The sequence below is a fragment of the Zonotrichia leucophrys genome, chromosome Z (assembly GCF_028769735.1).
Source record: "Zonotrichia leucophrys gambelii isolate GWCS_2022_RI chromosome Z, RI_Zleu_2.0, whole genome shotgun sequence".
Taxonomy (NCBI): Eukaryota; Metazoa; Chordata; class Aves; order Passeriformes; family Passerellidae; genus Zonotrichia; species Zonotrichia leucophrys.
In genome coordinates, this window is record NC_088200.1 from 72,599,664 (window position 1) to 72,625,688 (window position 26,025).

A 26,025-nucleotide genomic window follows, 5' to 3' on the forward strand; every position below is an offset into this window, starting at 1 on the left:
TGAGCGGAGGGCAGGACCCAGCACTGCCCCTGGCTGTCCCTCATCCCATGGATCCGGCCTGTCCAGAGCCCTCTGCAGAGCCCTCCAGCAGATCCAATTTAGTGTTATCTCCAAATTTACTTACAAAATTAAGTAAATTAAATTTACTTAATTTAAATTTATTATTTATCTCTACTGATCTGGAACACCCCAGATCAATAGAGACAAATAATAACCAGAGGTAGTCCCAACACTGACGGTGACATCTCACTGATCCACTGTGTTATTCCACATTTCAAATTTAAGTCTCATGTGCATTTCCAAATGAGACAGCTTTTTTAAAGAATCAAGGGTTACATCTTAAAGTAGGTTACATCCCTTAACCTTCTTTCAGGTATTGAATTTTTGCTGACAACCTCTCCTCCACACTTACTTCTGGCAAGGCCACAAAACACTTGTCCTCCCTTTGGTGCTGAAAGATCACAAAACCAAAGGGAATTTTCTTTATTCTAGGTGTACCAAATACTTCCCCAATAAAACTTGTCAAAATAGAGACCAAATGTTGATATCCTATGTACAAAATGCCCTTAGGAGCAACAGCAAAACACACCAACCTCAAAAACAAAGATGCTGCAGTTGCAGGGGAAATCAATGTCACAGTTTAATCCCATAGCTTCTACTATTATGCAGAAAGTAAGACTTGCTTGCCAAAAATAATATTGTTTTGCTCTAAAAGTGCAGAACCGTTACGAAAACTCACATCCAAGAGTTAATTTTTAATTGTAGGAAAATTCTATCAGTCAATCATCTTAAGCTGTAATGTGCCTTACTGATGCCCCAAATGCAGCTTTTCTTTGCGGTTAATCACGGTGTTTTTATCACACAGGGATCCTGTATTTACGCAAACCTGCTAAAAAGAAACCAGGAGATCAGCAAAAGGCTCTGAGCAATAAATGCACACCAAGCAAAACCTGAGGAAAAATAGCAAACTTCTGCCATAATCCTGTGATGGAGGCTAGTTGAGTATTATAAATAATTAAGTGTCCCAGCCTTTCCTCGATGTCCAGGAAAGGCTAAATAAGCATTCACATCCATCACACTCAGCCTCCACTCCCTTTCTAAAAACCACCAGCTATTACCACTTGTCCTCTTTGGGACAGGGGCTTTAAGAGCTTTTATTCTCCATCAACTACTTGATTTCTTTGCCTGGAGAAAAATCCTTCATAGTTATCACGTGGCCATTTCCGTAAAAGCAGCTGCATTTAATTTGAAGTACAGATACAGCTTACAGTGCAATATGAATATGAAATGCATTGTTTCACAGATAAAAACCATCCTTTTCAATCCAGAAACCCCTAAATTAGTATCAAAATGATACACTGATAAGATAAATTTTCATGGGAAAAAATGTAACTAAGACTAGCATTTAAAATTGCATAATTTATAGAAGGAAATGAATAATTAGCATCTGTTGAACAGAATTTATTAATTTCTCTGCCCATATTTTGCTGTCTGCTTGGACCAATGTGATGTAAAATCATGAACAAGGAAAAACAAAGCAAAAACCAATTTTTAGCACAAAACTGCTGTCAACAGTACCATAAACTAATTTGCAGCCATTTTGACTACACTGGAAAAAAAGAATGCAGTTCACAGGTTTGCTGCACAGGTCAAACCACTTGTTTCCTAAATTCCTAATCTGTTTCTTACAGGAGTGAGTGTATTTGAGCAAAACCATTTCTGGTAAAATGTTTATCCAGCTGCAAGCAGTAAATTGCCAAAGTTTTTACTTGTAGAGGATGCAATTTTCTAATGCCAGAACCAATGATAATCAAGTTATGGAAGTTGCAGGGAAGTGCAGGGAGCGTTGGGCTGTTGCTGTACAAGTATTAAAAAAGAACAAGCAAAACAAGACCTCCACCTTGTGGCAGCATGTTTCACAGCTGTGTTTCCCAACACTCCCTTCTTTAATTTACAGTAATTCCTGCCACAGCAATGAAAAAATGAAGAATTATTCTAAAATCTGCACTTCTCCCATTGTTGTCAAAGAACAGGGTCTACAAAATTATAACCAAGAATTTGATCATGCAAGAAGCTTCCTACCATAACTTAAGAATTGTCCATCAATCCCTCCCCTTCTACCTTCTGCTGGCACATTGTTGAAATTCCACCAGAAAAGGGCTCATCCAAGGTGAAAGACATGCTAAAAAAACCTTAATTTTGCCATGAAAAAAACCAGTCCAGTCAATTAAAAAAAAATTCCAATAAACTTCCAATAATTCTGGCTGTGCATTTAAAACAATACAGTCAGGCTAAGTCAAAGATAACTATTTTACAGCACTTTTAAATTTCTCCTTATATGACTGTGTTCGCTCACATTGCTTAGGCCTGGTACTTGCAGGATGCAGTAAAAGCCAGTCCAGGAAGAACAGAACCATCAGCCAAGATGAGCACAAATGCAACAGAGTGTGAATAAAGCTCTAAAGAACTGATTTTCCAAGTGTGAAGCAGTATCAGTCATTATTAAGAAGAAATCTTTGCACATCAAATGCCACTGTTTCATTTAATGGATGTTTCTTCAGCTTCAAAGCCCATCAAATTTTAAGGATTCAACGCTCATTCAACTTTTAGCTCAGCTCTAGGAAGAAACAAATTCCATAAACTTTACTCTGCAGCACAGACATACTTTATTAAATTCAGACATTGGAATAATGTGAAAAGGACAGAAAAACTTTCAACATTGGCAAAATTACAACTGTTTCCCATACAAATGTAGACTAGACCTCTAGAGACTTTGTTTTATTACTAAAAATTGTAAACAAATAAGGCAATCCATATTAAAACAGCTTTCTAATTTGTTAGAAAATACCACATAAAAATTTAAGCTGGTAACACTATCTTAACAACACAACTACAAGGTGTAACATGAATCCTCTTCCAGAATTAAGAGCTCTATACAATCTCCAACAGCACCTAAAATACAAAGAGGTCGTAGCAACTAATCTAGAGTGGTATAATCTAAAAAAAATCGATCCCCAAAACACACTGGAATATTCCTACTCCAGCAAGGTTTCAATGAAGAGAGACTGGTGTATAAATCTGAGAGAGAGAGACAGGAGCATCTGCTGAACGCTCCTTGGCAGGAGCTAACAGCTCACACCCTGCGAGGAAGTCGAGATGCTTGTGACAAACCTTCCTTTTTCCTCTGTTGGTTTATTTTTCCTTTTTTTTTTTTTTTTTTTTTTTTGCTTTTTTTTCAGTGGCAGAGGAAGTTTAAGGCCATCAGACTCGCAGCTTTAAAAATTCACAGACAGGAAAATAACGTTGTGCTTCTCAGAAAGCTCTGTTCTGCAGGCAGGGATTACCACGGCTGGAGGAGCCTGGAGTGGCTGGAATTTCACATGACCACACAGTTTCTGTTGGATGCCCTTTGCTCTGCCTGTTGAGAACAGGGAGAACCATTTAAAACCAACAAAAAAAAAAAAAATCACCCAGAAAAACCCCCCAAAAAACCAACAAACCACCCAGCAGCAAAATGCTCAAACTGCTTTCCTACTCAAAAGAATCTACTGTGCTTTTTAATATATAGTAAGAAACAAGTATATATTAATTAATATTCTATATTAATTATAACATATATTGACTATGTATCGACTATATATTGACTATATATTGACTATATTTGTTATATATTCATTATAGCTTCATTATCTCTCAAACATACATTAATTATATATTTTTATACCATCAATTATATTTTTAAACATTTAATTATATTTAAATTATATATTTAAATTAGATATTATTATATTTAATATATAATTAGATTCATATATACATATATGTATATATTCATATATACATACATATACACACACATATATATACATATATATACATACACATACATTAAATTATTGCCCTGGCAGGGTACAAACAAGAGACAGCAAAGCTGTACAACCTGTTTTATCCTGGAATTAAAACAATGTTACATGTCCTTTCCTATGGAAGAGTAATAAGATGACAGGCATCAGAAAAATACAAATAATTTCTGTATTTGAATCAGGGAGCATAAAGAAGAACCTTGTGAGGTTCTACATAATAAATCTAACATTACTCATTTCCAACACAGTTCTTGTTTTTTTTTTTTTTTTTTTTAATCATCTTCAGAACTTCATTTTTTTCAGCATGCCAGGCACATTTTCTCTCAAAGAGTTTTCAAATCTCAAATTATCTCAATCAGAGAAAATATGTATCTCTCTTTATTAGAGAAAATATTTGAATATAAGACACTAACATGGCTTTCTCTATGAGAGATAAAGAGAGATTTAAATTCTGAAAACTATCAGTAAATTTAGCTGCTTAAGCCAAGCTCTACTATAAATTGGCATGGAGGGGAATCTTAAGAGGAACGGAGTTTAAGGGGAGAAAAAAAATCCCCATATCCTAAACTTTTAAAAAATGTTCTTCTCTGCAAGAGGATATGTTAGGCAATATTTTCAGAAAGACAGCTCCATGCTTTCCTTAATTACTGATTTTAAAAAATAAAATAACATCTGCACTCAATTTGTAATTTTTTGTTTTAAGAATTCATGACTTAAATCTCAGTTTTTTGAACATAAATAACCTTGTTAGCCCTAAAAGAAAATACCTGCTGACGGTAAATGTCTTCCTCATCCAGAGCTTCAGCTACTTCTTCCTCTTCCCCTTTACGTGCTGTTGTTTTGAACACAGTGCTTCTCTGAGCAACCTCCTGCAAGACAGTTTTAAGACTTGGACTCTTCAAAAAAACAATTACAAAATCTCCTGTTTCTCACATGCTCAGGACTTCTGAGAAATGAAAGCTCCAGCTGCTGGGAGAACTCCTTGTACTCATTTTGTTTGTACACTTCTCAAGCATTGATCATAAGCAGCTTAGTTTTAAATATCTTAAAGATTAAAAGGACTGTTTCTGACAACAAAGTCATCAGGTCCTTCCAAAATATGATTTTTTTCATATATATTTAAATATTTTCTTTCACTTGCAGCATGTCACAGCAATTATCCCATCCCAAGTTTTAGTAACCCCTCATTGTTTCATGTGGATTTCTCTGTGTGATTCCCCATTCCTCATAAGCACACAAGCTTAAGAAAAACTGATTTAGAAGACTGATCAAGAATTTACCAAAACTTTCTTTTCAAGGTGTGCTCTAAGGCACTGCCCAGCTCCTGCCATGAGGAAGGTGCCTGAAAATGTAATTTTTTCACTATTTAGACTCAATACAGAGTCAAAAAAAAAAAAAAATCACAGGCTTCAGTAGAGGCATTTCTAAACGGCAGCTAGTTCTCCAAAAGGAGAAAACCCAAAAAACCCCTGTATAGTGCATTCCTGTATGAAGCCCTCATCTGAATCCTTGTAGGTGATGCCACCTAGAGGGAGAAAAAAATCTCACACAGATCTGGAGTGCTTTACCTCTCCCTGAGAATTCTTCAGCACAACCTTCACATCTTCCCCGGTGCCCCAGGAATTCTGGTTCTTCCAGATGAGGTCAGTGGGAGGGCTCGCAGTTACTCCAGCATTTGCAGCCCAGATCTGACAACACAAGTCACACAGCAACATTTTTTGCCAGCCTTACCACATTTCCAAATTCAGCTAATGTTATTTCATTTAAGTGACGCTGTGAATCCCTTCCAGTAAGGAAAACCAAGCAAATCCTAAAGTTTTGTACCATAAAACATATGTGTTTTTAATGCAGGGACTTCAGAATATGTAATGCAATGTAAAATTTTCACCTGCACACGGTGAAAATTAAGTGCTTCACTCAGAAAATTCTGAAAAACATCTCTGTATTAATTATCCCAGCAATTAAAACAACAAATGCCCCACACAAACACAGGTGATAACTTCCTGAAAACATACAAGGGAAGGACAAAACTAAAAACCCTTTTGTCTTTTTCACCCACAGAAGTTGGCCTGAAGTCCATTTCGAGTGAAACCTGACCACTTACAGTAACAGTCTGGCCTGCCTTTAGTACGTATCTTGAGGTATATCTGTAACTTGCAGAAGTGTCTCCTATTTTTCGGATCATCTCCCAACCTCCCATAGGTTGATCCTAAAAAAAGGGAGAGGAAAAAGAAAAAAAATGTAGTATTTCCACTGGCATTAATTTTTTCTGCTATGCAATGTATCTTTAAGGCTGTGACACACATAAAACTTTCAGTGAAGGGGTTTATTATCACTTCATCTTCAGCATGGAATTAGAATCATTTTAGGTTAATTTATCTTACCTCTTATTTGAAGTTAAAGCTTAATACATTCTGCCTTTGAGTTCTGATGTTAACTTAACTAATGTTTATGATTTGCATCAGTTTTGTTATCACTTGGGCCAGAGAAATACATATTAGTAATAGGTATTAAATATTAAAATCCCCTTACAAATATTTATTGTTTTTTGAAGCACAGAATGGCAAGCAGGCTTCCTAGAAAACAAAATACTGCTGTTAGTATTCTTGAAATATTTTTACATATGCACACTTGCCACCACATACTCCCTATGTTATTTTTTTTCCTATCAACTACTTTAAAAGTATTAACAAATCACATACAGGTCATCTTTACAGAATGACTTCTTCAAAACAAGAGTAGGTGTTTTTTAAATTCAAAACAAGCATTTTTTCAACTCTCCCACAAACACAGGTTCTGATCATTCAACAGTTCCCACTGTCAAGTTAAAATTATCTAAAATAAACAATCTTCTATAATTCAATGGATGCCGACATTCAGTTTGTCATTGCACCAACACATACCATCCTTAAGAGTGTTTTTTAAAATTCTAATATTTATTTATATAAACTGTCGAAACACTTATGAATATTCCTCAAGTACAGTTTATTACACTGCACTACAGGGAGTTGCTCAATATCTACACCCCCTAGAAAAGTGTTAAAAACATGAACCACCCATGGTTACTGGGAACAAAACTGATGCTTCTCCTCCCTTATGAAACAAGGGACGTGCAGGGTAATTAAATAAAAGGTGGGGGAAAAAATCTATGTGTTAAACAAGCATATGTGCAGGGGGAAACTCAAAAAAAATCCCTGAAAAAAGCAAAAAAGGGGCAGATTCTGACTCACCAGAAATAGTTTTTGATCTGGCTGAATTGAGTCATCTACAGAATGAAGTGTCTAGACCAAGAGAAATGTCAAGGTTTCTTGAATTCACTAAATGAAACCATTGCTCCCCAGGTGTGGTAATTACAGGTAATTAAAACCTACATGATCACTGTCTGGAGGAGCCTGTCCATATCCTCACTGATTAGAGGGGACGGGGACACTTGGAACACGGCCAGCTCATCACAGGCTGCCTTTTAGTGGAGATAAAGAGGGAAATGTGCTGTATGTAACAGCAAAATAAGGAAGTGGTTATTATTTATCAAAGAGTTCTTTATTTGTGTAGATGTGTGTACCCTCCCAACACAAATCCTAACCTATTCACAGAACCATATAATCTCAGTGGTCACTGTAGCAGTGGCTTTGGCATGGGAGTTGAGGGCTCATAAAATTGTGTGTGCAGCCAAGGAAGAAGAAAAACCATGATTTAGGGAAGCTCTATGCAGATACAAGGGACATTGGCAGTCAATTTCATCTAGACCTCTATTCTGCATATGCATTTATTTGTTTTGAGCCTTTTTAAGGCAGAAAAAGTGCTGAAAAGGCATCTAAAGCAGCCTGGTGTCTGCTTGCAGTATTTCTGATCGGGAACAACTTCACCTGTACAGTTTTACAGGTGCATTACTTGCAAGGCAGAACGCAGCAGCGCGAGGTAAGGATTTGGTGGACGGGCCACCTGGCAGTAAAACAAAAGCACCAAAAATCCTTGGGGGAAAGTCACCACCAATCCAGATCAGTGTGTGAAGGCTTTCTTTGGGACACACCAGCTCCTTAATGTCACAAGCTCTGGGGTCAAAGTGAAGCCATGGGAGCGGCAAGGGCACCGAGGACTCTCTCTACGCAGGACACGCGCGGTCACTTCCAAACCTGCTCAGAGGTGTTCTTCAAGCGAATGAACTTCCCGTCCACGTCTATCTCCTCGATGGACACGTTCCCCGTGGCAGAGGCAGAGTGGGAAATGGTCACGCTGCTGCTGGCCTCGGACTCCTCCACGTCGATCCTCTTCCTCTTGCCGCCGGCCGTGCGCACGCTGCGGCTGGACGAGGCGCGCGAGACGGTGACCCGCGAGGAGGGGCTGGGGGACAGCTTCAGCCTGGCGTGGGCAAGGGAGAGAACACACACACACACACAGAGCACATCAGGGAACGGGGGGCTCAGGGAGGGACCTCCTCGCCCTCCACAACCCGCTGGCAGGAGGGCGATGAGAGCTGGAGGCTGGGGTGCGCTTGCGGGAATGCGGGACAGAGTGAGAGGGAAGAGCTGAAGTGGGACAGGGATAGTGCACACTGGGTGTCAGGAGGAATTTCTTCACTGAAAAGGCAGTCAGGCTTTGCCCAGGGACGTGGTGGAATCACCATCCAAACATCCACGTGCTGGAAACGTGTATGTGGCACTTGGGGACACTGGGGCACTTGGGTTTAGTGCTGACCACGGCAGTGCTGGATTCATATCTTTCCCAGCCTTAAAGATTCCATGACTTAGTTTCACTTTTTCCACCTTATTTTTAAATAAACTTCCTTCCATCTCCTCTTCTTCCCATATATTTATACAGTAGCATAGTAAACAAAGCATGTTACATGAATAAGTGAAAGCTGAAGTACTGAAGAGGTGAATAAAATGTTGTCAAACAGCTGATTAATGCTCCTGGAGCAGAGAATACTGATGGATTACTACATTAAGAGCATAAAAGCATTTCTGTGCATTTGTTGAAGACTACAAAGAAACAAAAACCCTAGGGAGACTTAAGCCACTGTGTGAAATTAATGCAAAAACATAGTGGCATAAAAGCTTTGGCTGTTCCATCCCCACAGTTGAGAGGAATCAGCAGAGAGTAGCTCAGAACAGAGTGAAGAACAAAACTGCTTTAAATGACAGTTGTGACAGAGGTGAAAATTCTCAGTACTGGAAGAACTCTGAGGCCAGATGTGGAAAAGGCAGCTGGCTGATGAGCTGGGCAACCACAATGGCTATGACTTTATTAAAATGATTCTATACTTGGGGGAATGTGGGTAACAAATAATTAACCCTGCAACTAATTTTGCAGAATAACGTTAGGCACAGCACCAAGCAGGCATACAAATAACAATTCATTACTTCTTCTCTGCTGGACCTTAATGGGGAAGGGGAAAAAGGGAAAGGGGGAAAAAAAAGGGAAAGGGGAAAAAAAAGGGAAAGGGGGAAAAAAAAGGGAAAGGGGGAAAAAAAGGGAAAGGGGGAAAAAAAAGGGAAAGGGGGAAAAAAGGAAAGGGGGAAAAGGAAGGGGAAAAATTTTAAAAATATTAAAAAGAAAAGATAGATTAAAAAAGATTTAAAAAAGAGAAAAAAATATAAACAAAATTTAAAAAGAAAAAGGGTAAAGGGTGTTTGCTGCCTTGAGAGCTGGTCTGATAATCAGTGTCCTTGGTCTCTTGATGACTTAGAACTCTGTCAGACAGGAGGGGGCAAAAACAGTGCTGTGGAAAGCAGTCAAGCACCACTGAAAACTGCTTTTTAACAGAGAAAGAGACAAGAAAAGCACAGAGATAACAGAGACACCACCGCCTTGCCATGTCTTCCCTACCTCTCCTCTTCCCCCTCCAGCAATTTCCGGTATGCATTGATCTCCATGTCAAGTGCCAGTTTAACATCCAGGAGCTGCTCGTAGTCAGCCAGGTACTCCTGCATCTGATTTCTTATCTCTGCAATTTCCTTCTCCTTCTCTGCCAGTGTTTTGCGGCAGTTCTCCTGCTCCTGGGCCAAGCTGCTCTCCAGCTCCTGTGCTCTGTCCTGCCACGCTCTGGACTAGAGGAAAAGCATTGAAAACATCAGCGGTGGTGCAGAGAAAGCCCAGCCAAGCCTCCACGTGCTGCTCCTCTGCTGTTCAGGCAGCACCAAATTCAAAATACAGAAGTTACACCCTCCCATGAGTTCAAACTCACCCATGTGTTCAACTCCCTCCTTTCCAACTCACCTACTACAAATGGAAACACATAAAATTCCAGTGAAATTTGCAACATCTTTGGGGAAACAATGACTTCGCTCTGTTTCTCTGAGGTCTGAAAATATGCTACAGCACTTGAATTTACTCAGGAAAGAAAAGCTGAGCTTAAGAGTTTAAGTTTAACACATTCCAGACAGGACACAGGAACACAGTCCTGAGCTGCACCAGGGGAGGTTTAGTCTGGAGGTTAGGACAGATTTCTTCACCAAAAGGGTGGTTAGATATTGGAGTGGGCTGCCCAGGGAGGCAGGAACCACCACTCCTGGAGGTGTTTGAGCGCTCTGTGTTTTCCAGGTGTCTGCTTTGTGCTTTGGCTTGGTGCTGCTAATCCTCAAGGAACAGGGATTGTTGTCAGTGCAAACCTGCCTGCCTATCCCCAAAGCCTCCAAGGCTTGCTCAGAGTGTGGTGATAAGCACTCCTTGAAGAAATCTGTTTTGTCTCCTGCTTCAAAAATTACATCAGGTCAGCAGATCTTAAAAGTGCACACCCAGAATGGAATGCTTATCAAAAGAAAGCCCAAAATGATGGCAGCTTTAGGGTTTCCATAAGCATGCTTTCTTCTGTTTCACAGCCCCTTGAGATTCAATTTTTTTTTTTTTTTAATTAAGGAGCAGACAGACAAACCGATGCCCCATAATCACAGAGTTTGTTATGCATGCATCCAAATTTAGGAAGTCACCACATATTCCAGAGACAGAGAAGAGGAGAGGGAGTCTCCATGTCTGACACAAGGGACCAGTATAACTGGTTGTCAATGCTAAGAGCCAGATAAGGAATTTAGTAAATGGAGTTTTGTGTCACATGGAAGCTCACAGCGGAGTCTACTACAGAGCTCAGTGCTGGCAACTCAAACCAGACCAGCACCAGGGATAAGAGATTTCCAAGAAAATAAAGCTTAACTTAATGCTACTGAAGTGGAAAACAAAAGTGTCCTGGCTGACTTCAAAAAAACCGACCCCAAAACCATAGCAAAATGGTTTATTTGTGGAAAAATCATGGTCAAAATGACAGAAGTTGAATGCCCTGAAATTAGCAACAAACACTTCTGCCAGTTCAGAAGCAAGTCCTCTGAACAAAGCTGTCACTCCTGGAGTCACAGAACAGAGGCAATTAACTTAACAAACCTCTTGATTGAACCACCAAAAGATGATGGTAATCTAAAGGCAGAAATAAGATCTAAGTGGCCAAAATTTTCCATCCAACTCTGTGGAACCCCATGCACATTCATTTTACCACCTGATCTTTTCCAGAGACTAAACTGACTAGATAAAAGGAAAACTAGGAAGACTCTTACAAGTATCTGCCAATTTATTTGGGAAATTAGGAAATAATATCCCCCACATTTATATTTCTCACTGGAAATACACAGAATTTTGATGCCCTATTAGAGTCTACTGTACAGGAGGAGCAAAATTCAAAGTGTATTACAGAAAGGATTGAATAGTACCAGTATTTTATATTAACAAAAATGTTCACATGTTTTGTTGCATTTTCAAGTAAGTTACAAAAGCTTACTGCAGAACCTACTCCTGACTCTTCTGATTTTCACTGTGGATTTTCCACTGCAGTGCACACAATGTTACAAGCAGGCCAGTACTGAACATATCACTTGTCACACACTATGTCATACTTCTCTGGGTGTGATCTATGCCCTCTGTAATCTCGGAATAATCAATTTCTGCTTGAGGCCCTGCCCTACAGATGCTTGAGTACAGTTTTTTGATGTTGTTTGCTCAGTCTCACATTCCTAATCTGGGCAAGATCTTGTCAACAGTTTTGGATTTTTTAGATGTCTGGAAGCAAACTGGATCTAGAATGAAAAGAGCCTCCAAATTCCAATTCTGGCTTTGAATGTTGCTTTGTAGAATTCTACACTAGGCTGGTCTAGTCAGTACTAAACTGCTCAGTGTGTCAAGAACATTTAATACACATTTGCCTAAAATTGCCTCATCTCTCCACAAAAGCCACTTCACAGCACCCCATTTCAAACACTGGCTCTATAGCAGCCTACTACACACAGAAAAATAAAATAAAGCTTGTCAAGAGGAGATATAAATCAATTTGAAACAGCACAGAGCAGGAGGAGAGAAGACAAAACTCCGGCTGTGACACTGAACAAACTTGGGGAAAAAACACACCTTTAATACAAAACCCAACAAATGTAATGGTAAGAAAAGCCCTTTGACACCAAGCCCAACAGGCGTGAAGGGCGGGAGCGAGGAGGCAGAGCTGGGTACCTCTTTCTGGAGGCTGGTGATGTGGGAGGACAGGCTGTCGATGCGCATGCGGCTCTCGTTCAGCTGCTCCCGGATGGTGTTGGCTGCGGAGCTGCTCATCTCTGAGGACAGTCGGGCGCTCTCCAGCTGCAGGGCACCAAAGTGAGCACGTCAGTTCCACCGTAACTTTCACCAGAAGAAGGAATGAATCACCAGAAACCCACAGGCCACGCTGAGCCACCCGAGTTCCTCTCTGCAGCTCCAACGCTGCAGAAACCCTTCTTTCTTTAGGGCTAAAACGTGGTTACCGTGTTGGATTGCCCTGCCTGGAATTCCAATTCTCTGAATAGTTACTTTAGGATTAAAACTTTCCCTAGTAGACATTACTGAAATTGAGCTACTGAGCTCCTTTTTCATGCTGGCTAAAGTTTATTTAATTCACTTAAATGTTTATTTAACACGCTTTAGCTTCTTCTTAGTGAAATTAGTTTACATTCTCTAAACTGAAATTAGTTTACATTGTCTAAAGAGAGGCAAACTTGTTACCTTTCAGGCAATAAAAGCAAATTGGCACCAGTACCACTGCCCTAAACCACTATTGTTTCATTCTATCACTTCAAACTTCAACAGTTTTACTTTTATAGAGTAACTAAATCGTTCCTGCTGAACACTACCACACACACTTGAGGGTGCACCACAGATTTATTGAACTCGATGATGGTGCAAAGCAATCTAATTTTTTTTTTTTAACTAAGTTTCCAAAACCACAGAGAAGTATACCTGATGATAAAGACCAAGGAGGCAACGAGAGGTTGCATTTTTGGCTAGACTGTATTTTAAATAATCTTTTCCAAGCCAGATTAAAGGCCTGGAGATAAGCAGGCTGAAAAGACCAAAACTGATGCTAATAAATTCAGTTTATATGAACTTTTCTGATGTAAAATCTCACCCTGCTTTTAAAAAGTACTAACTGCAACAAGCACAGCCACAGATACCAGGTTCAGTTGAGACATCAGGGTGCCTCCTGACATAGATGCTGAGTAACAGCAGAGGAAGGAAATGATGAAGTCTAACTGATTTCAGATTTCTGCCTAGATGAGTGAAAAACAGAAGTTACTGGGCATTGTAAAGGTTCCCCATGTTTTGTACAGGCTCAGAAAACTCTATTTTCTGTCTTCTCAGCAGCCCCATTATGAATTTTTATACATAACACGGGACGCCTTATTTATCATTGCTCAGTATCATGCTTAACAATTCAAAAACTTTTCCCTGAATTCACACAGTAATCCCAGCATTAATCACTTTTCCCCCCACACCACCTTCACACAGTGCTTCCTTCCCTTCTGTTGCTGTACCTGATGAGCATTAAACCTGCTCCCACAAAGTGAGATGTGAAAGTGCAAACCCACACCCAAACGCATGCTAATTCCAAGCCCCTCCAAGCCGCCAGAAATTGCGCTATTAATCCAAACAAAACCGAAGCAACATCAAACAGCTGTGTGAAAACACTGCTCTCACCTTGGAATGGTAAGTCTCCTCCAGCTCTTCCTTGTAGAGCTTCACTTGCGCGTCGTGCTGCTCCCGGATCTCGTGGAGGGCCTGGGTCAGCTTGTGCTCGTACTCGATCTGGCGCCCAGAATCCACCTCCACCATGCGCGTCTCATGCTTCCTCCTCATCTCACTGATCTCCTGTGGGAGCCACAGAAACACGCTAACACCCGGGAAATACGGGACTAAAGTTTCCTGCTGAGCGGGGAGCAACGCAGGTTCTAGTGACGGATTATTCGGGCATGAAGCTTTTGGTAGAAATGGTCTCCCCAGCCTTATTTTGCAAAAACTAGTCGTTAAAATAAGAGCTTGGATACCATCAGTATTTTTTTTTTTCTGAGAGTTCCCTGAACTTGCAACAAATACACCTCAGACTCATCAGATGTTGGAAATAGATCCCTCCTTTCTTGAGGTGCCTTGTGTGCTTCAACAAAATCAAAGTGCTGTGAAATAACAGTCAACTCACTTTCCCCATTTACTTGTGTGCTTGCCTGTGCTTTCTCTGGAAACAAAGGGATTCCAACAATATGAAACAAAGCTGAAAATACTTCTAGCAAGAAAAAGCACACATGGAACAAAAGACATTTGTTACTGCCTTAAGGTTCCTCCTGGAAAGACTCAAATGCCGCAGGTGAAAGGGAGGGTGGCAAGAGAAAGTTCTAAGAGACAACTATTCCTCCACCTTTGCTTCCATTACTCAAGAGCATCCTATTAGAAAGGTTTGAAATTAAAAACATTGCAGGCCCAGAGCACCTGTTTGAGTCTCCCTCCATTTCATTTCTTATAATGGGATTATGTGGGAAATTAATCTACTTTCTCATGAACAGAAAAAGACATCTGCATTGCATACCATGATCAGAATTTAAGATGAAACAACATGATACATGAGGTTATTTTACCACAAGAATTCAGAATTAAAATCATTTTTCCTAGAAAAAGGAAGTTAGAAACCTTCATGCCAGAACAGAGGTAAACCCTACTCTGAGTAGGAGTTCAGACAAATTGCAGAGGTACCTCCCAAACTAAGTTATTTTCCTATTCTAGGATTTCCCACACCAGTTGCAGCCTTCTCTTTAAAAATGTTAATTCTTGAGGCTAAATTTACCTCCTCATACATATTTTTACGGAATTCCAGGTCCTCAACGAGGCTCTGACAACGGTTCTCGAGGTCCACTTTCTGCAAGGTTTCGTTTATAAGCTGGTCCTTGGCAGCAGCTAAAGAAACTTCAAGCTTTAAGAAATAAAAAAAAAAAAAATCAGCACAAATTATGCAGTAGAACTCATACAGTGGCCAAAGCCTCACAGAACTACAGCTACTACATATTAAGGTTTAACTTCACAATCAAATCCCAGTATTTATCCCAGTAATATTACATATCACACATAGACACTTTTGCAGTTGCTTATACAAGTGAGTTCTATATATTTCACATTAGTAACTGGCACTAAAATTGCTCCCTAATAATTTTCCTTACAAATCAATTTTTCATACATGGAAAACACCAGTTTCCTTCTCTCCACAACTTGTCTTCTTGAGGTGGCGATGCTCAAGATTACAAATCTAAAGGCTAACAAAACTAGGAGAAGAGGTTTTCCTTCTCATTGTTCCAGCAGAACATGCAGAACCAGAGGCAGAAACAAATGGGGGGCAGAGAGAAATTGTTATTTGTCACTTATTATCTGTTCTTGTCAAGCCAATCTGCTCCCCAAAACAATTCTGAAAAGTATCAAGTGTACTTTGAGTCTTGATCTGCTTTCTTCCCCCTAAGTAACATCCCTCATAATTTCAGCATCTTCGATTTTAAGAGCTGCCTCAGCTCTGGACAGGTTTTCATCATTTATTTTGGTTACAAAGTTATATTTCGTCAGATTGGCAGCTCATAATACAGACAATCACCTCACTCGCTAAGAGAACCTGATGCTTAAGATATTCATTTCTTCTCACCTCTCTAATTTGATCTTTCAAATCTTCAATTTCTCCCTCCAGACTTTTCTTATCACCAAGGGCTGTGGCCAGTGCAGCTTCTTTAGAATTCAGGGCTGCCTCATACTCACGAAGTTTGACCTGGGCTCCACTGAGGTCAGATTCCTTTTTTGCATAGCTGGAACAAACCAGAGAAAGTGATTGCAAGAAAACGTAGAAATGTCCCCAAAATAGACTGCTAGCTAAAAAAGCAATTGGAACCTTGAACTTGAGAAACATCTGTCAAAAACATTTTGTTTTAGCTAAATTTACTGGGCTTTGGCAGCAATCTTCAAAAATGGCAAATGGCAAAGCTCCACAGACCCAAATCCTGTCTGTACAATATCTGACATCATAGAAATTACACTGGTGCAGAGGTGATTTCTTTATGAAGACAAGCACAGAAGATTTTCAAATTACCTTCAAATTAGCTTTTGTGTCTAGACAAGCAGTCAAGCATGTTCTAGGTGTTTATCTCCCAAACCAGCATATTCAAACAGAGAAATCAAACAGGGGGGAAAAGTAATGTCACAAAACCACAACTTTATTATCCACAAATAACACTGTAACAGGCTACTATCAAAAACAGGAGAAAGGAAACCCATATTCATGAATCAAAGTGTCTCTTGTCCTTAGATGGCACAAACAGCCATTAAATGTGTAACAAGTTCTTCAGCCTTGGAGTTCATTATTTTTCTGCCTGGGATATCCACCTTTGTCTATCAAGGGCAGTAGCATGCACAAGTCCTACATGGTTTTAATTGAACTGTGAACTTTTTAAAGGGATGGACAGATTCAGGTTCAGTAATAATGAGAGCTGTCCTTCTTCATCTTTTACGCTTTTCTTTCCAGATGTCAAAAAAACCCCAAAACAACACAAAAGAACCAACCCAGAATAAACAGCATAATATGCAGAAAATTGGATAAATTGAAATCAAAATAAAATTAGACAGATTCAGAATACATCCGCTACTCTTTTTAGTCATTGTAAGGTTTATAAGACACAACAGCAATGCATCTCGACAAAATGTGACCTAAAGCAAAATCAACGCAATTTTAAAAGCAGACACCCTCAGCTTTAAAAAATCCTTTTTTCCCCCCAAGATTACCTGCACTTACCTCGCTCACAGGCGAGGTGCATGCACATGGAGGGATGCAGGGATGGAATGCCTGCCTGGAGGTTTCAGCACACAGCCACACCACATGGCAGCCCTTACGCAACAGACTTAGCGCTCCTTAATCCCGATCCCTGGGATTAGCACCTGCTGCCCTCCCGGCATCCAAGGGCCAGGCTGGGAGCCCCTGAGACACACAAAAACACTCTTCTGCACTCAGCTGCTTCCTCCTGCCCAGCACTCCCCACTGCCTTAGTGGGATCTCACTCCTCAGACCCACAGCTGGACCCAGGGCTTGGACAAAAATACAGGATTTAGGGTTTGGGCATTCCTGCTGCCAGCTCTCTGCATTATTCCCTGTCCTTCTTCTTGCACCCAGCCCTGCTGGAACTTCAACATGCAAGGAAAGTGTGTGGCAGAAGAGGGAAAAGAAGGAAGGGAAGGTGTGTTGCGCATCTGTACAAAAACATCTGTAGAAAAACCCAATCCCTCCATCCCCTAGTAGGAAGTATGAGGGTCCACAGCAAACATTTCTTGCTTGATCACACTTCTGGAAAAAAAAAGCTTTAATCAAAACGTGAAGAAACTGCTTCTCCTATGCTGAAACCAAGGCTACCAAGTCAGATCCTGAAATGAGAAAGTTGCAGAACTATAAACAGTGAGCTGCTCCCCAAATTATCCTGGACTCTAAAACAGACAGATTCCCCAAAATGTGCCACTATCCAAGGTGGTGGATACCTTAAACTGCTTGGATCCTAAGTTGCTTTAATACAAATACCTTTTTAATGCATTTACAGACTGAGAGGCAGCTGAGAAGAGGATTCTTGCCATGCATCGGCAGAGAAAAAAGGGTATTATAATAAAATAGACTAGCAACAACAACAACATGATTAAAACCCAGGGTAGTACCTGTACCACAAAAAGTATTACCAGTTAGATCAGCCCTTTCTGGCTTGTTTGCAACAAGACTGTCTGTGCAGCCACACTATAATTTAATGCAACAAAAGCCACAGCAGGGGGTGGTGGGTGGGTGGAGAATTAAAATTAAGCACTATTAGTTGTTAGTGACATGAGCTGTCTAACTGTGAGACAGCTCATATGAACACATTCTCAGAGGGAAAACAGAAACTGGAGCTCAACACTTCAAACGCTGGAAACCAGATGAAATCTCAGCAACTCAACAGTGTCATCCCAGCCCTGAAGGGAATTCAGGAAAGGAGGAGAAGATCAGAAAAGCCTCTGTGATTTATAAAAACAAACACCAATGTATACAGCACATACTTCACCCTTACATCCATTAATTTTGACCAGGAAAATCTTCAGCCTCTTGACAATAGATGCCTTCTATCTCCCCAGAGAGCCAAAGCTACATCTGAATACAGCAAATGAAAAAACCTCAAACACCTTCCTGTTGCAGTGTTCAGAGATTACCTAGAACTGCGCTCCTTTTCAAGTAGTTTGACTCATGAAAGGAAAATAAAAGCAAACAAGTAATTGCTGACTCGCATCTTTTTCAAAGAAGCAGTTTGGTTTTCTCTCTTTTGACTTCAAAGTGCGTGGATCTCCTTATCCACGGAATTGTTTACAGCAACCTACAATTTCCCATCATCTCCTTAAACTTCTTGCTAAGTTAATAGAAAAGCCACACAAAAAAGCCTCAACTAAACAAAAACCCCAAGGAAATAATTTTCTGGCTGAGCTGACCATCTGGAGCCAGACAAGCCACACGGCTAGTGCGAGGCAAGCAGTCAGCAGCCAGACCTTGGGAGGTGTAATTCAAAATTTCGTTTGGAACTGACCAAGTGCAGGATGCCACCAGCCTACAGCAGATTCTTCTCACCTCCCACACCCCACCCACTCTTCTCTGCAGCTACTTAAGAGCCTGATCACCAAGCTAAGCATTACCAACATTAACCAAACCCTCCTCGGAAAGCATGGGCTTTCAGCCAAGTCGTGACATAGATACACACGTGTTGCCATTCCTGATAATGCAACCTATATTTAGACCCTTATAAAATTACATTTACTGCACAGTGGGTTGGTTTTCTACTCCACTTGTAGAGAAATATGAAAATAATAATTAAAAAAACCCAACTACAGTCATGAATTTTCTATGTTTTATTCAGCTAGCAGTCAGTTTCCCACATATTCCCCCCATGGCAGACAAAATGCTAGGGCTGTATTTTGCAAGGAAGTAACTTAAATAACATAAGAAGCACCTAAGAGCATTCAAATATTTGATTAGAGACCGACATAAAAGTAACTGGACAAGTATGGCTTTCCTGTAGATAAATATATGTAATGTTGTTTCAACCTCGTCTCATGTTACCCATTTTATTTAAATGCTTGCAACCAACAACAACACATCATCTCTAGTCACACCCTGCTTGAAGTCACAAATCCAACCTGAAGCTCACAGTCATTTGTGTGAACCCCATAACCACATTTTAAGCAGAAACGACACACACAAACACATTTCAAGCCACTGCCCACTACCCTGTCTTCATTACATTTCCACATATTTGAGCCCAAATATTTATGTCCCACACTGCACAGAAGACATGCTGACTTCAGAATATAAATTCTTACATTTCAGTGGCTCGAATTATTTTGCAACAAGTCAACCACCCCACTCCTTCCCCCTCTGGGTCCTCTATGGTACACATCCAAACGGTGACAAATTTCAGATTAAACCTCTGAAGTTCCAGTCTTGGCCTCACTTTTCAAGATCACCTACAATAACAAAAATACGCCTGAAAACAACTCAAACCAGCTTCCTTTCCAGCTCCTCGCAGCACATATGCACCCTGGCAAAGCCTGGAACAGGTGTCACATCTTTGCCTGCACCAACACCACATGGTCCTGTGTAGCTGCTTGGGGTACCAGCTGCACCCCTGATCAGTAATTCAAGCCACAGGCCGATGGGAAGCTGTTCCTGATATTCATTTTACTGTCTAATCTCAGCGCAGAAATGTACTTCAGAGTGAAGATGGGAAGGAAGGCCAGCTGGAGATACAAAGCCAGCCAGCCAGATAAACTATCTCTTTGATACTTAAAGTTTAGTTTTTTGCCACATTTACTATTAATGCACTCAACAAAACACCTGAAGATAATAAAGGAAGATTAAGTCCTTTGCCAACACCTTCAATAAAACACACAATTTCCTTCAAAGTTACTCTAATCACATTGTCTCTCCTCTTCCAGGAGGCAGATGTCCCTCAACACTGGCAAACTGCCACAATGAAACCCCAGCCTGCCAAAGACAAATGCAAACAATGGGTTTCCTAAATTAACTAGAGTTAACACCAGCTCACACCTCCTAAAGAACACAATTTCCTCACACAACCAACCGGAACCGGGCAAGTCCAGCCAGGGATTTTTGACTATTAAGTCTCCATCAGAAACATTCTTCGAAATAAATTTTCTTTATCTTGGAAACCACTTCCACCAGTGGGAAACTATGCTGAAACCTGACCCATCAGCAGAGGCACACAAACACAGCAGCCAGACAGCCCTGGCTTTCTGAATGGCCCCTGTTTAGCAGGACTTGGTGACACAGCTGTGCCAAAATTCACAATGCGCGCCCTTGTTAAGTTAATTGCTTCCAGTGACACACGAGACCTTTCTGGCCCAGCAGTTCTCCCTGGTGTGCACTTGTGGCAAACGATGAACCCATGACACGTTTCCCCTCAAAAGCAGAAGCTTTGTCCAGTCTCGTAGGATGCAATGGACCTGCTGCTTAAATGATGGCATTATGACATGCCCAAGGACGACATCCCTCACTGATTTGTATGCCTTGTCCATTTAATCCTTTTCCCAACAAATATGGAACTTGCAGCAATCTGAACTCCCAGCCAAGGCAACGCTGCTCTGTTGTAGGAAGCGCACTCTTACCTAAAAATAACAGGAGTCGTTACCTCAAAATAATTTGTTGCTAATTGTATCATCACGTATTTTGAGCGTTTGTGGTCCTGCTACCTACAGGCAACCTTTCTTGGCCTTTATTGCTCAGGAGCAAGACCAGCAGCTGGAAATCAATATGCACAGGCATTTTATTCTGTGGAGCTACTGCTGGTGTCTGCCACAGCCCTTGACTGGCAAAAGCGTAGCAGTCACAATTAATTACACAATTTTATTACAAAAAAAATTATTACAAGTTTATTCAAAGTACAGAAGTAGAGGCATGTCTCTACAACAGCCAACACTGATAGCAAAGCACACAGTTAAGTCTTGTCTAATCACTAATGAGAAAATAAACTGGAAATACTGTGAAATTTGTGCTGTCTCTCAATTTCTCGAACTATGGAAGAGAGATTGTCCGGTTTTCGGCTGTTTGGAGGGCCTGGAAAGGCCCGGGGTGGCCTTGAAGCAGCTCGCGTTCCAAAGGACGAGAACGCTTCAGTTCTTTTCTCGGTCTCGGTGTTTATTAATTGTTTATCTAAAAGATTTTCTTTCGGCCCGACAGAGCTCTGCTCAGCAGCCAGCCATGAGCACACTCCTCCGCCCCCCGGGGCGGTCACCTATCTTTATACTCAAAGTTGCGTATACAATATTTATCATTTTTCCCCAATACTTTTCACCCTTATTGCACTTTTAGTAACAACCAATCTCAAAGTGCCACCATCACCAAAGAAGATGGAGGAGAAGAAGAAGAAGAAGAAGGACAGGACACGCCCCAATTCCTCCATCTTACTTCTCTAAACCCCCCTGTACAGAAATCCTAAACCCTGTGTCTCACCCTCTAATTAACCAATCCCTTCACCATTCACCCCGGTGAAACCCTCATATCCTCATACAGGTGTCGTCTCCTGTGTAGGATCAAAGTCCAGCCACCAGACACTTCTGGCAACATTCCAGGACTCCTGAGCCCCCCAAGGGTGGTCTCGGTGACTCCGCACCTCAGTCCTGAGGTGCTGAGATCCCACAAGAGATCTCCCTCTCCTCCACCTCCCAAGAATTCTATACACCCAAATGCAAATTGCATGGGGTTTTTTTCCCCCTAAGCCTTGAGATGCAGAGATTTATTTTCCTTTATCTCCATTCTGCCCATCACAAGCTTCCTACTTACACAACTATGAGTATCACTTTCCCATCCCCTCTCCAGAACAAAAATAGGGAAGCTCATTTTTTAAATCTCACTTTTCCCCCACTTAGTTCTTTAGAGATTTGAAGTATTGAGGGAAACCTTCATATTTTTGCTAGAGCAGAACCTATGGCTGCATGGCAAGCACTCTAGGAGGGCATGCAGCAAGACTGCTATATATATATAGGAGTGTAAACAAACAGTAAAAAAATGCAATTTTACTGAGGGATTTGAAGTATGAGCAGAGCAAGCTTTTTGGTGCATCACACCGTATAGACGGCACTGAAGTCAGCAAGTCCAACAAATAGGTGACTGGAGCTTTAATTTTCATGAAGAAAGAATAGGAAAAGTCCTACAGCACTTTGAGAGTAACTAGAAGCTTGAGTTTGAGGCACTAAGAGTGACTGAGAGATGACTGGAATAAAATGGATCAAGCAATTAAGAGGGATGCAGTGCTAACCAGAGGAAACAGAGTTGCACAAGAATACACCTGCAAAAATATTCAAGTAACACAAGAAGGCCAGCTAGACCATGAATGGTATTGCCCAGCTTCAGATAATCAAGTGGCAAATCATCTTTGCTCCCTTCACAGACCTAGAACACCTGGAGAACCATTTCTCCACCACCAGCTCTGTAAGGAAACAAAGCCATCACTAATTTGAATGCTATGGCTACCAGAATACCTAAACCACACAAACCAAACATGTCAGGAAACTTGTTTTTTTCCCTTTTTCTTCCCCCCAACTGGCTCTGTTAGATCCAAACTACAACATACTCACATTTTAACTAAAGCCAGTGCATACAGCACACTGCAGTTCAGCTTCCAGAGAGGGCAAGGAAAATCCTGCTGAGAGCACACATCCTCATGTTACCTTGCAAACCTTCACAGTGCTCCTATGCACACTTGTCAAAGTGCTTTTAAGAGCATTTCTGTCTACAATGTGATTTAACAGCTTTAAGAAGCCATGAAGGAGCCTGCTCCAGTTCAAGTGAAAAACCCCTCTACTCCTTTTTAAGGCTTTGCAAATAGAATTACAGATAAGCTTAGATATCCCCAAGATATCCATCTTAGCACTCAAAGACGACTAAGAAACTGCACGCTCATCCTGAGGTCTGGCAGCACCAAGCCACACCAAAGAGCCACAAACAAGTGGAGCCCAGGAGCCCCAAACAGCATCGAGTGTTTGTTTCACTAAACCCTCCAGGAGTTCTTGGCAATCAACACCCGCCCCCAACAAAACAGGTTTTGTGCCAAGTATCACAGGCAAATGCAAGACAGAATATGCAGATGCCCGTGTCCGCGTTATTAAAGCCTTGGTTCCAGCCACAAAAAGGGAATCCACCACAGACTGTGTTTAGATCCCAGTCCCACGCACGGCGTCTATGTGAGAAGCTGACACAAGAGTGTGTCTTCCTCAATAAAATCACTAAGAGATGAAAATTCCTGGCTTGACCTCGGAGTCAAGCAATGTTGGTGCCTGTCAGCAGCTACACCTGGCTTTCCCCTATCACTGTCAATGACTGCTTTGATTTAAGACTTTCAGGAGGCACCAAGAGAGAACCTCCAGAATAACCAGTCTCACTAATTAGAAGCTCACGGTTTTGGTTTTTATAAATAACAGAGTCCAAGAGATATCAGAGGTGTCTATAGACGCGGGAGAACATCAATGTGCTGGTTACACATGAAGTATCTTCCTCATCATGAAACATCAGGGCCGAGAGGGCATTTAAGACACAGCAGCAGAGGAAGAATAACAGCTCTGGAGGTTTTTACCCCCATCCCAATATTGCCACACCTTGTGATTCCAAGGCTAAAGCGGGAACGCCTAAAACTGCAGCAGCCACAAAAATCAAATTGAAGGTAAACACAAAGAAGGAACCAAATAAACAAATTAATCGAGCCGAGTGTTTAAGAAGCAAAATCTAAGTGTCTCAAAATCAGTTCGCGGCAAAAACAGGGATCTTGGCAATGTGCCCTAAAGCCGTCAATCTGGGGGATGTGCGGACACAAATTCTACCTTTGGTAACATCTGAACAACCAGGAGGGCACACAGAAATCAGCCCCCTTGGGTTTCAAGCATGATCTATGTATTACCTAGTCAGTATTTTCACATTATGAAGTTAATCTGTTTGAGAAAGGCTCAGTTTTTCATCCCGAAGCAACCTGAATCTTCAGGACAGCCCATCAGTCCGTGCAGGGGGAGGTGAACAGTCATGGAATCACAGAGCTAAGGGACCGGGATGGACTCTAAAGCCTGTCCAGTCCCCAGTTCCCAGACTAAAGCAGACCGTCCTGAACTCCATCAAGCCTGGCCTGGAACAATTCCAGGGATGGGACCATCCACAGCCTCCCCGGGCCACCTGTGCCAGGACATCACCTCTCTCACAGCCAAGAATTTCGGCCCGATATCCCATCTAAACCTGCCCTTCTTCAGTTTAAAGCCGCTCCCATCTTATCCTATCACCCCGCGCCCTTGTCAGAAGTCTCTCCGCAGCCTCCCTTAGTTACAGGAAGGTGCTTTAAGGTCTCCTTTACTCCGGGCAGCAATCAGAGCACTTCACCTCATTTCTTACGCTCCAGCCTCCCTGTACAACCTGTTTCAGCTCACAGAAAGCAACTCCTGCCTGATACCCAACCTGTCTAAACAAACTCCCCCCTTTTTCCGTGCGCACCGGAGCCCCCCGCGGATGCTGCGGGGGCCGGGGCACTCGCACCCGGCAGGGGCGGCGCTCGGGGCCGGCTCTTCCCGCCGGGGCGGAGCGGCGGCAGCGCTGCCCGTTGCTCCTCATTCATTCCCCCATTCATTGCCGGCCGCGGAGTCCCGGCCGAGCGCCGGCGGGACGGGCGGGGTGCGCTCCGCCGGTGCCTCCCGCGCCGCTCCGCCCGCATCCCCATCTCCATCCCGCCGTGCCACCGATGCTTCCCGGCCTTTTTGTCGCCCACCTGCCCAGCAGCTGCTCGTGCTCGGCGCGCAGCTTGCCCAGCTCGATCTGCAGCTTGGCGCGCTCCCGCGCCGTGTCGTCCAGCGCCCGCCGCGCGTCCGCCAGCTCCGCCTCGTAGATCGCCTTGAGCCCGGTGACCTCGCGGCCCCGCACCTCCTCCCGCTGGGTCACCTGCAGCTGCAGCGCGCTGTTCTCCGTCTCCAGGCTCCGCACCTTGTCGATGTACACGGCCAGCCGGTCGTTCAGCTGCCGCAGCTCCTCCTTCTCCTGCAGGCGGGAGATGCGCGTCGGGCTCTGCGGCATCGTGGCGACGGCTGGGCCGCGGGTCCGCGGCGGCGCGGGCTCGGCCATGGAGTGCGGGCTTGGGGGGAGGACACCGGCAGGGCGGGAAACAGGAGGGGAGCGACGGACAGGCAGACGCGCGGACGGACAGACCGACCGCCGTCGCCTCCTCCTCCGCCGGCTCCGCACCGATCCAATATGGCCGCGCGCCCGCCCCGCCGGACCGCGCTCGCGGCGCTCCCGCCCACGTGACCGCAAGCCAGCCAATCGCGAGCTGCCTTCTGCCGCGGGCTAAATTCAAAACCCGCCAACGGCCGGCGGGCGCGCCACTGAGGCCACGCCCCGCCGGGCCACGCCCACGCCCCGCGAGCGTTCCCGCCCCTCATTCCGCCCCCCGTTCCCGCCCATAGCTCTGGACAAAGAGACCCGGAGCACGCGTCCCCTCCCGCCGCCCCGCCCGGGGATCCCTGCACGGGCCGCTCGCAGCGCCCCGTGGCTGGCCGAGCACTCCCGGGGAGAGGCAGTGGTTCGGCGGCGTGGCTGTAAATTACAGAATGGCGGGATAAATCAGGCGGGGGTGATGGAACGCAGCGCACGGCCGGACACCACCCTGTCAACAAGAGCATGGCACTGGCCGCCGTGCAGGTTTTCCGTTAGCACTTCTGGGGACAGTAACTCAGTGCGTCTCTGGGCAGCCTATTCCAACGTCTGGCCACCCGTTCGAGGAAGAAATTCCTCCTGATGTCCAACCTAACTCCCCCCAGC

The 26,025-nt window shown here is 42.9% G+C and overlaps 1 protein-coding gene across 1 annotated transcript; it reads right to left on the reverse strand.

Annotated features, from left to right (window-relative positions):
• Positions 1–2,644: 2,644 nt before the first annotated feature.
• Positions 2,645–25,522, reverse strand: LMNB1 (lamin B1). Its single transcript, XM_064736192.1, has 11 exons — positions 24,980–25,522; positions 15,820–15,976; positions 14,980–15,105; positions 13,845–14,015; positions 12,348–12,473; positions 9,690–9,910; positions 7,997–8,222; positions 5,968–6,072; positions 5,432–5,551; positions 4,631–4,732; positions 2,645–3,418 (listed from the first exon to the last, which is right to left on the reverse strand). Exons 1-11 carry the CDS (start codon positions 25,327–25,329, stop codon positions 3,377–3,379), a joined length of 1,746 nt encoding a protein of 581 aa, XP_064592262.1. The 5' UTR covers positions 25,330–25,522; the 3' UTR covers positions 2,645–3,376.
• Between the last annotated feature and the right edge of the window lie 503 nt (positions 25,523–26,025).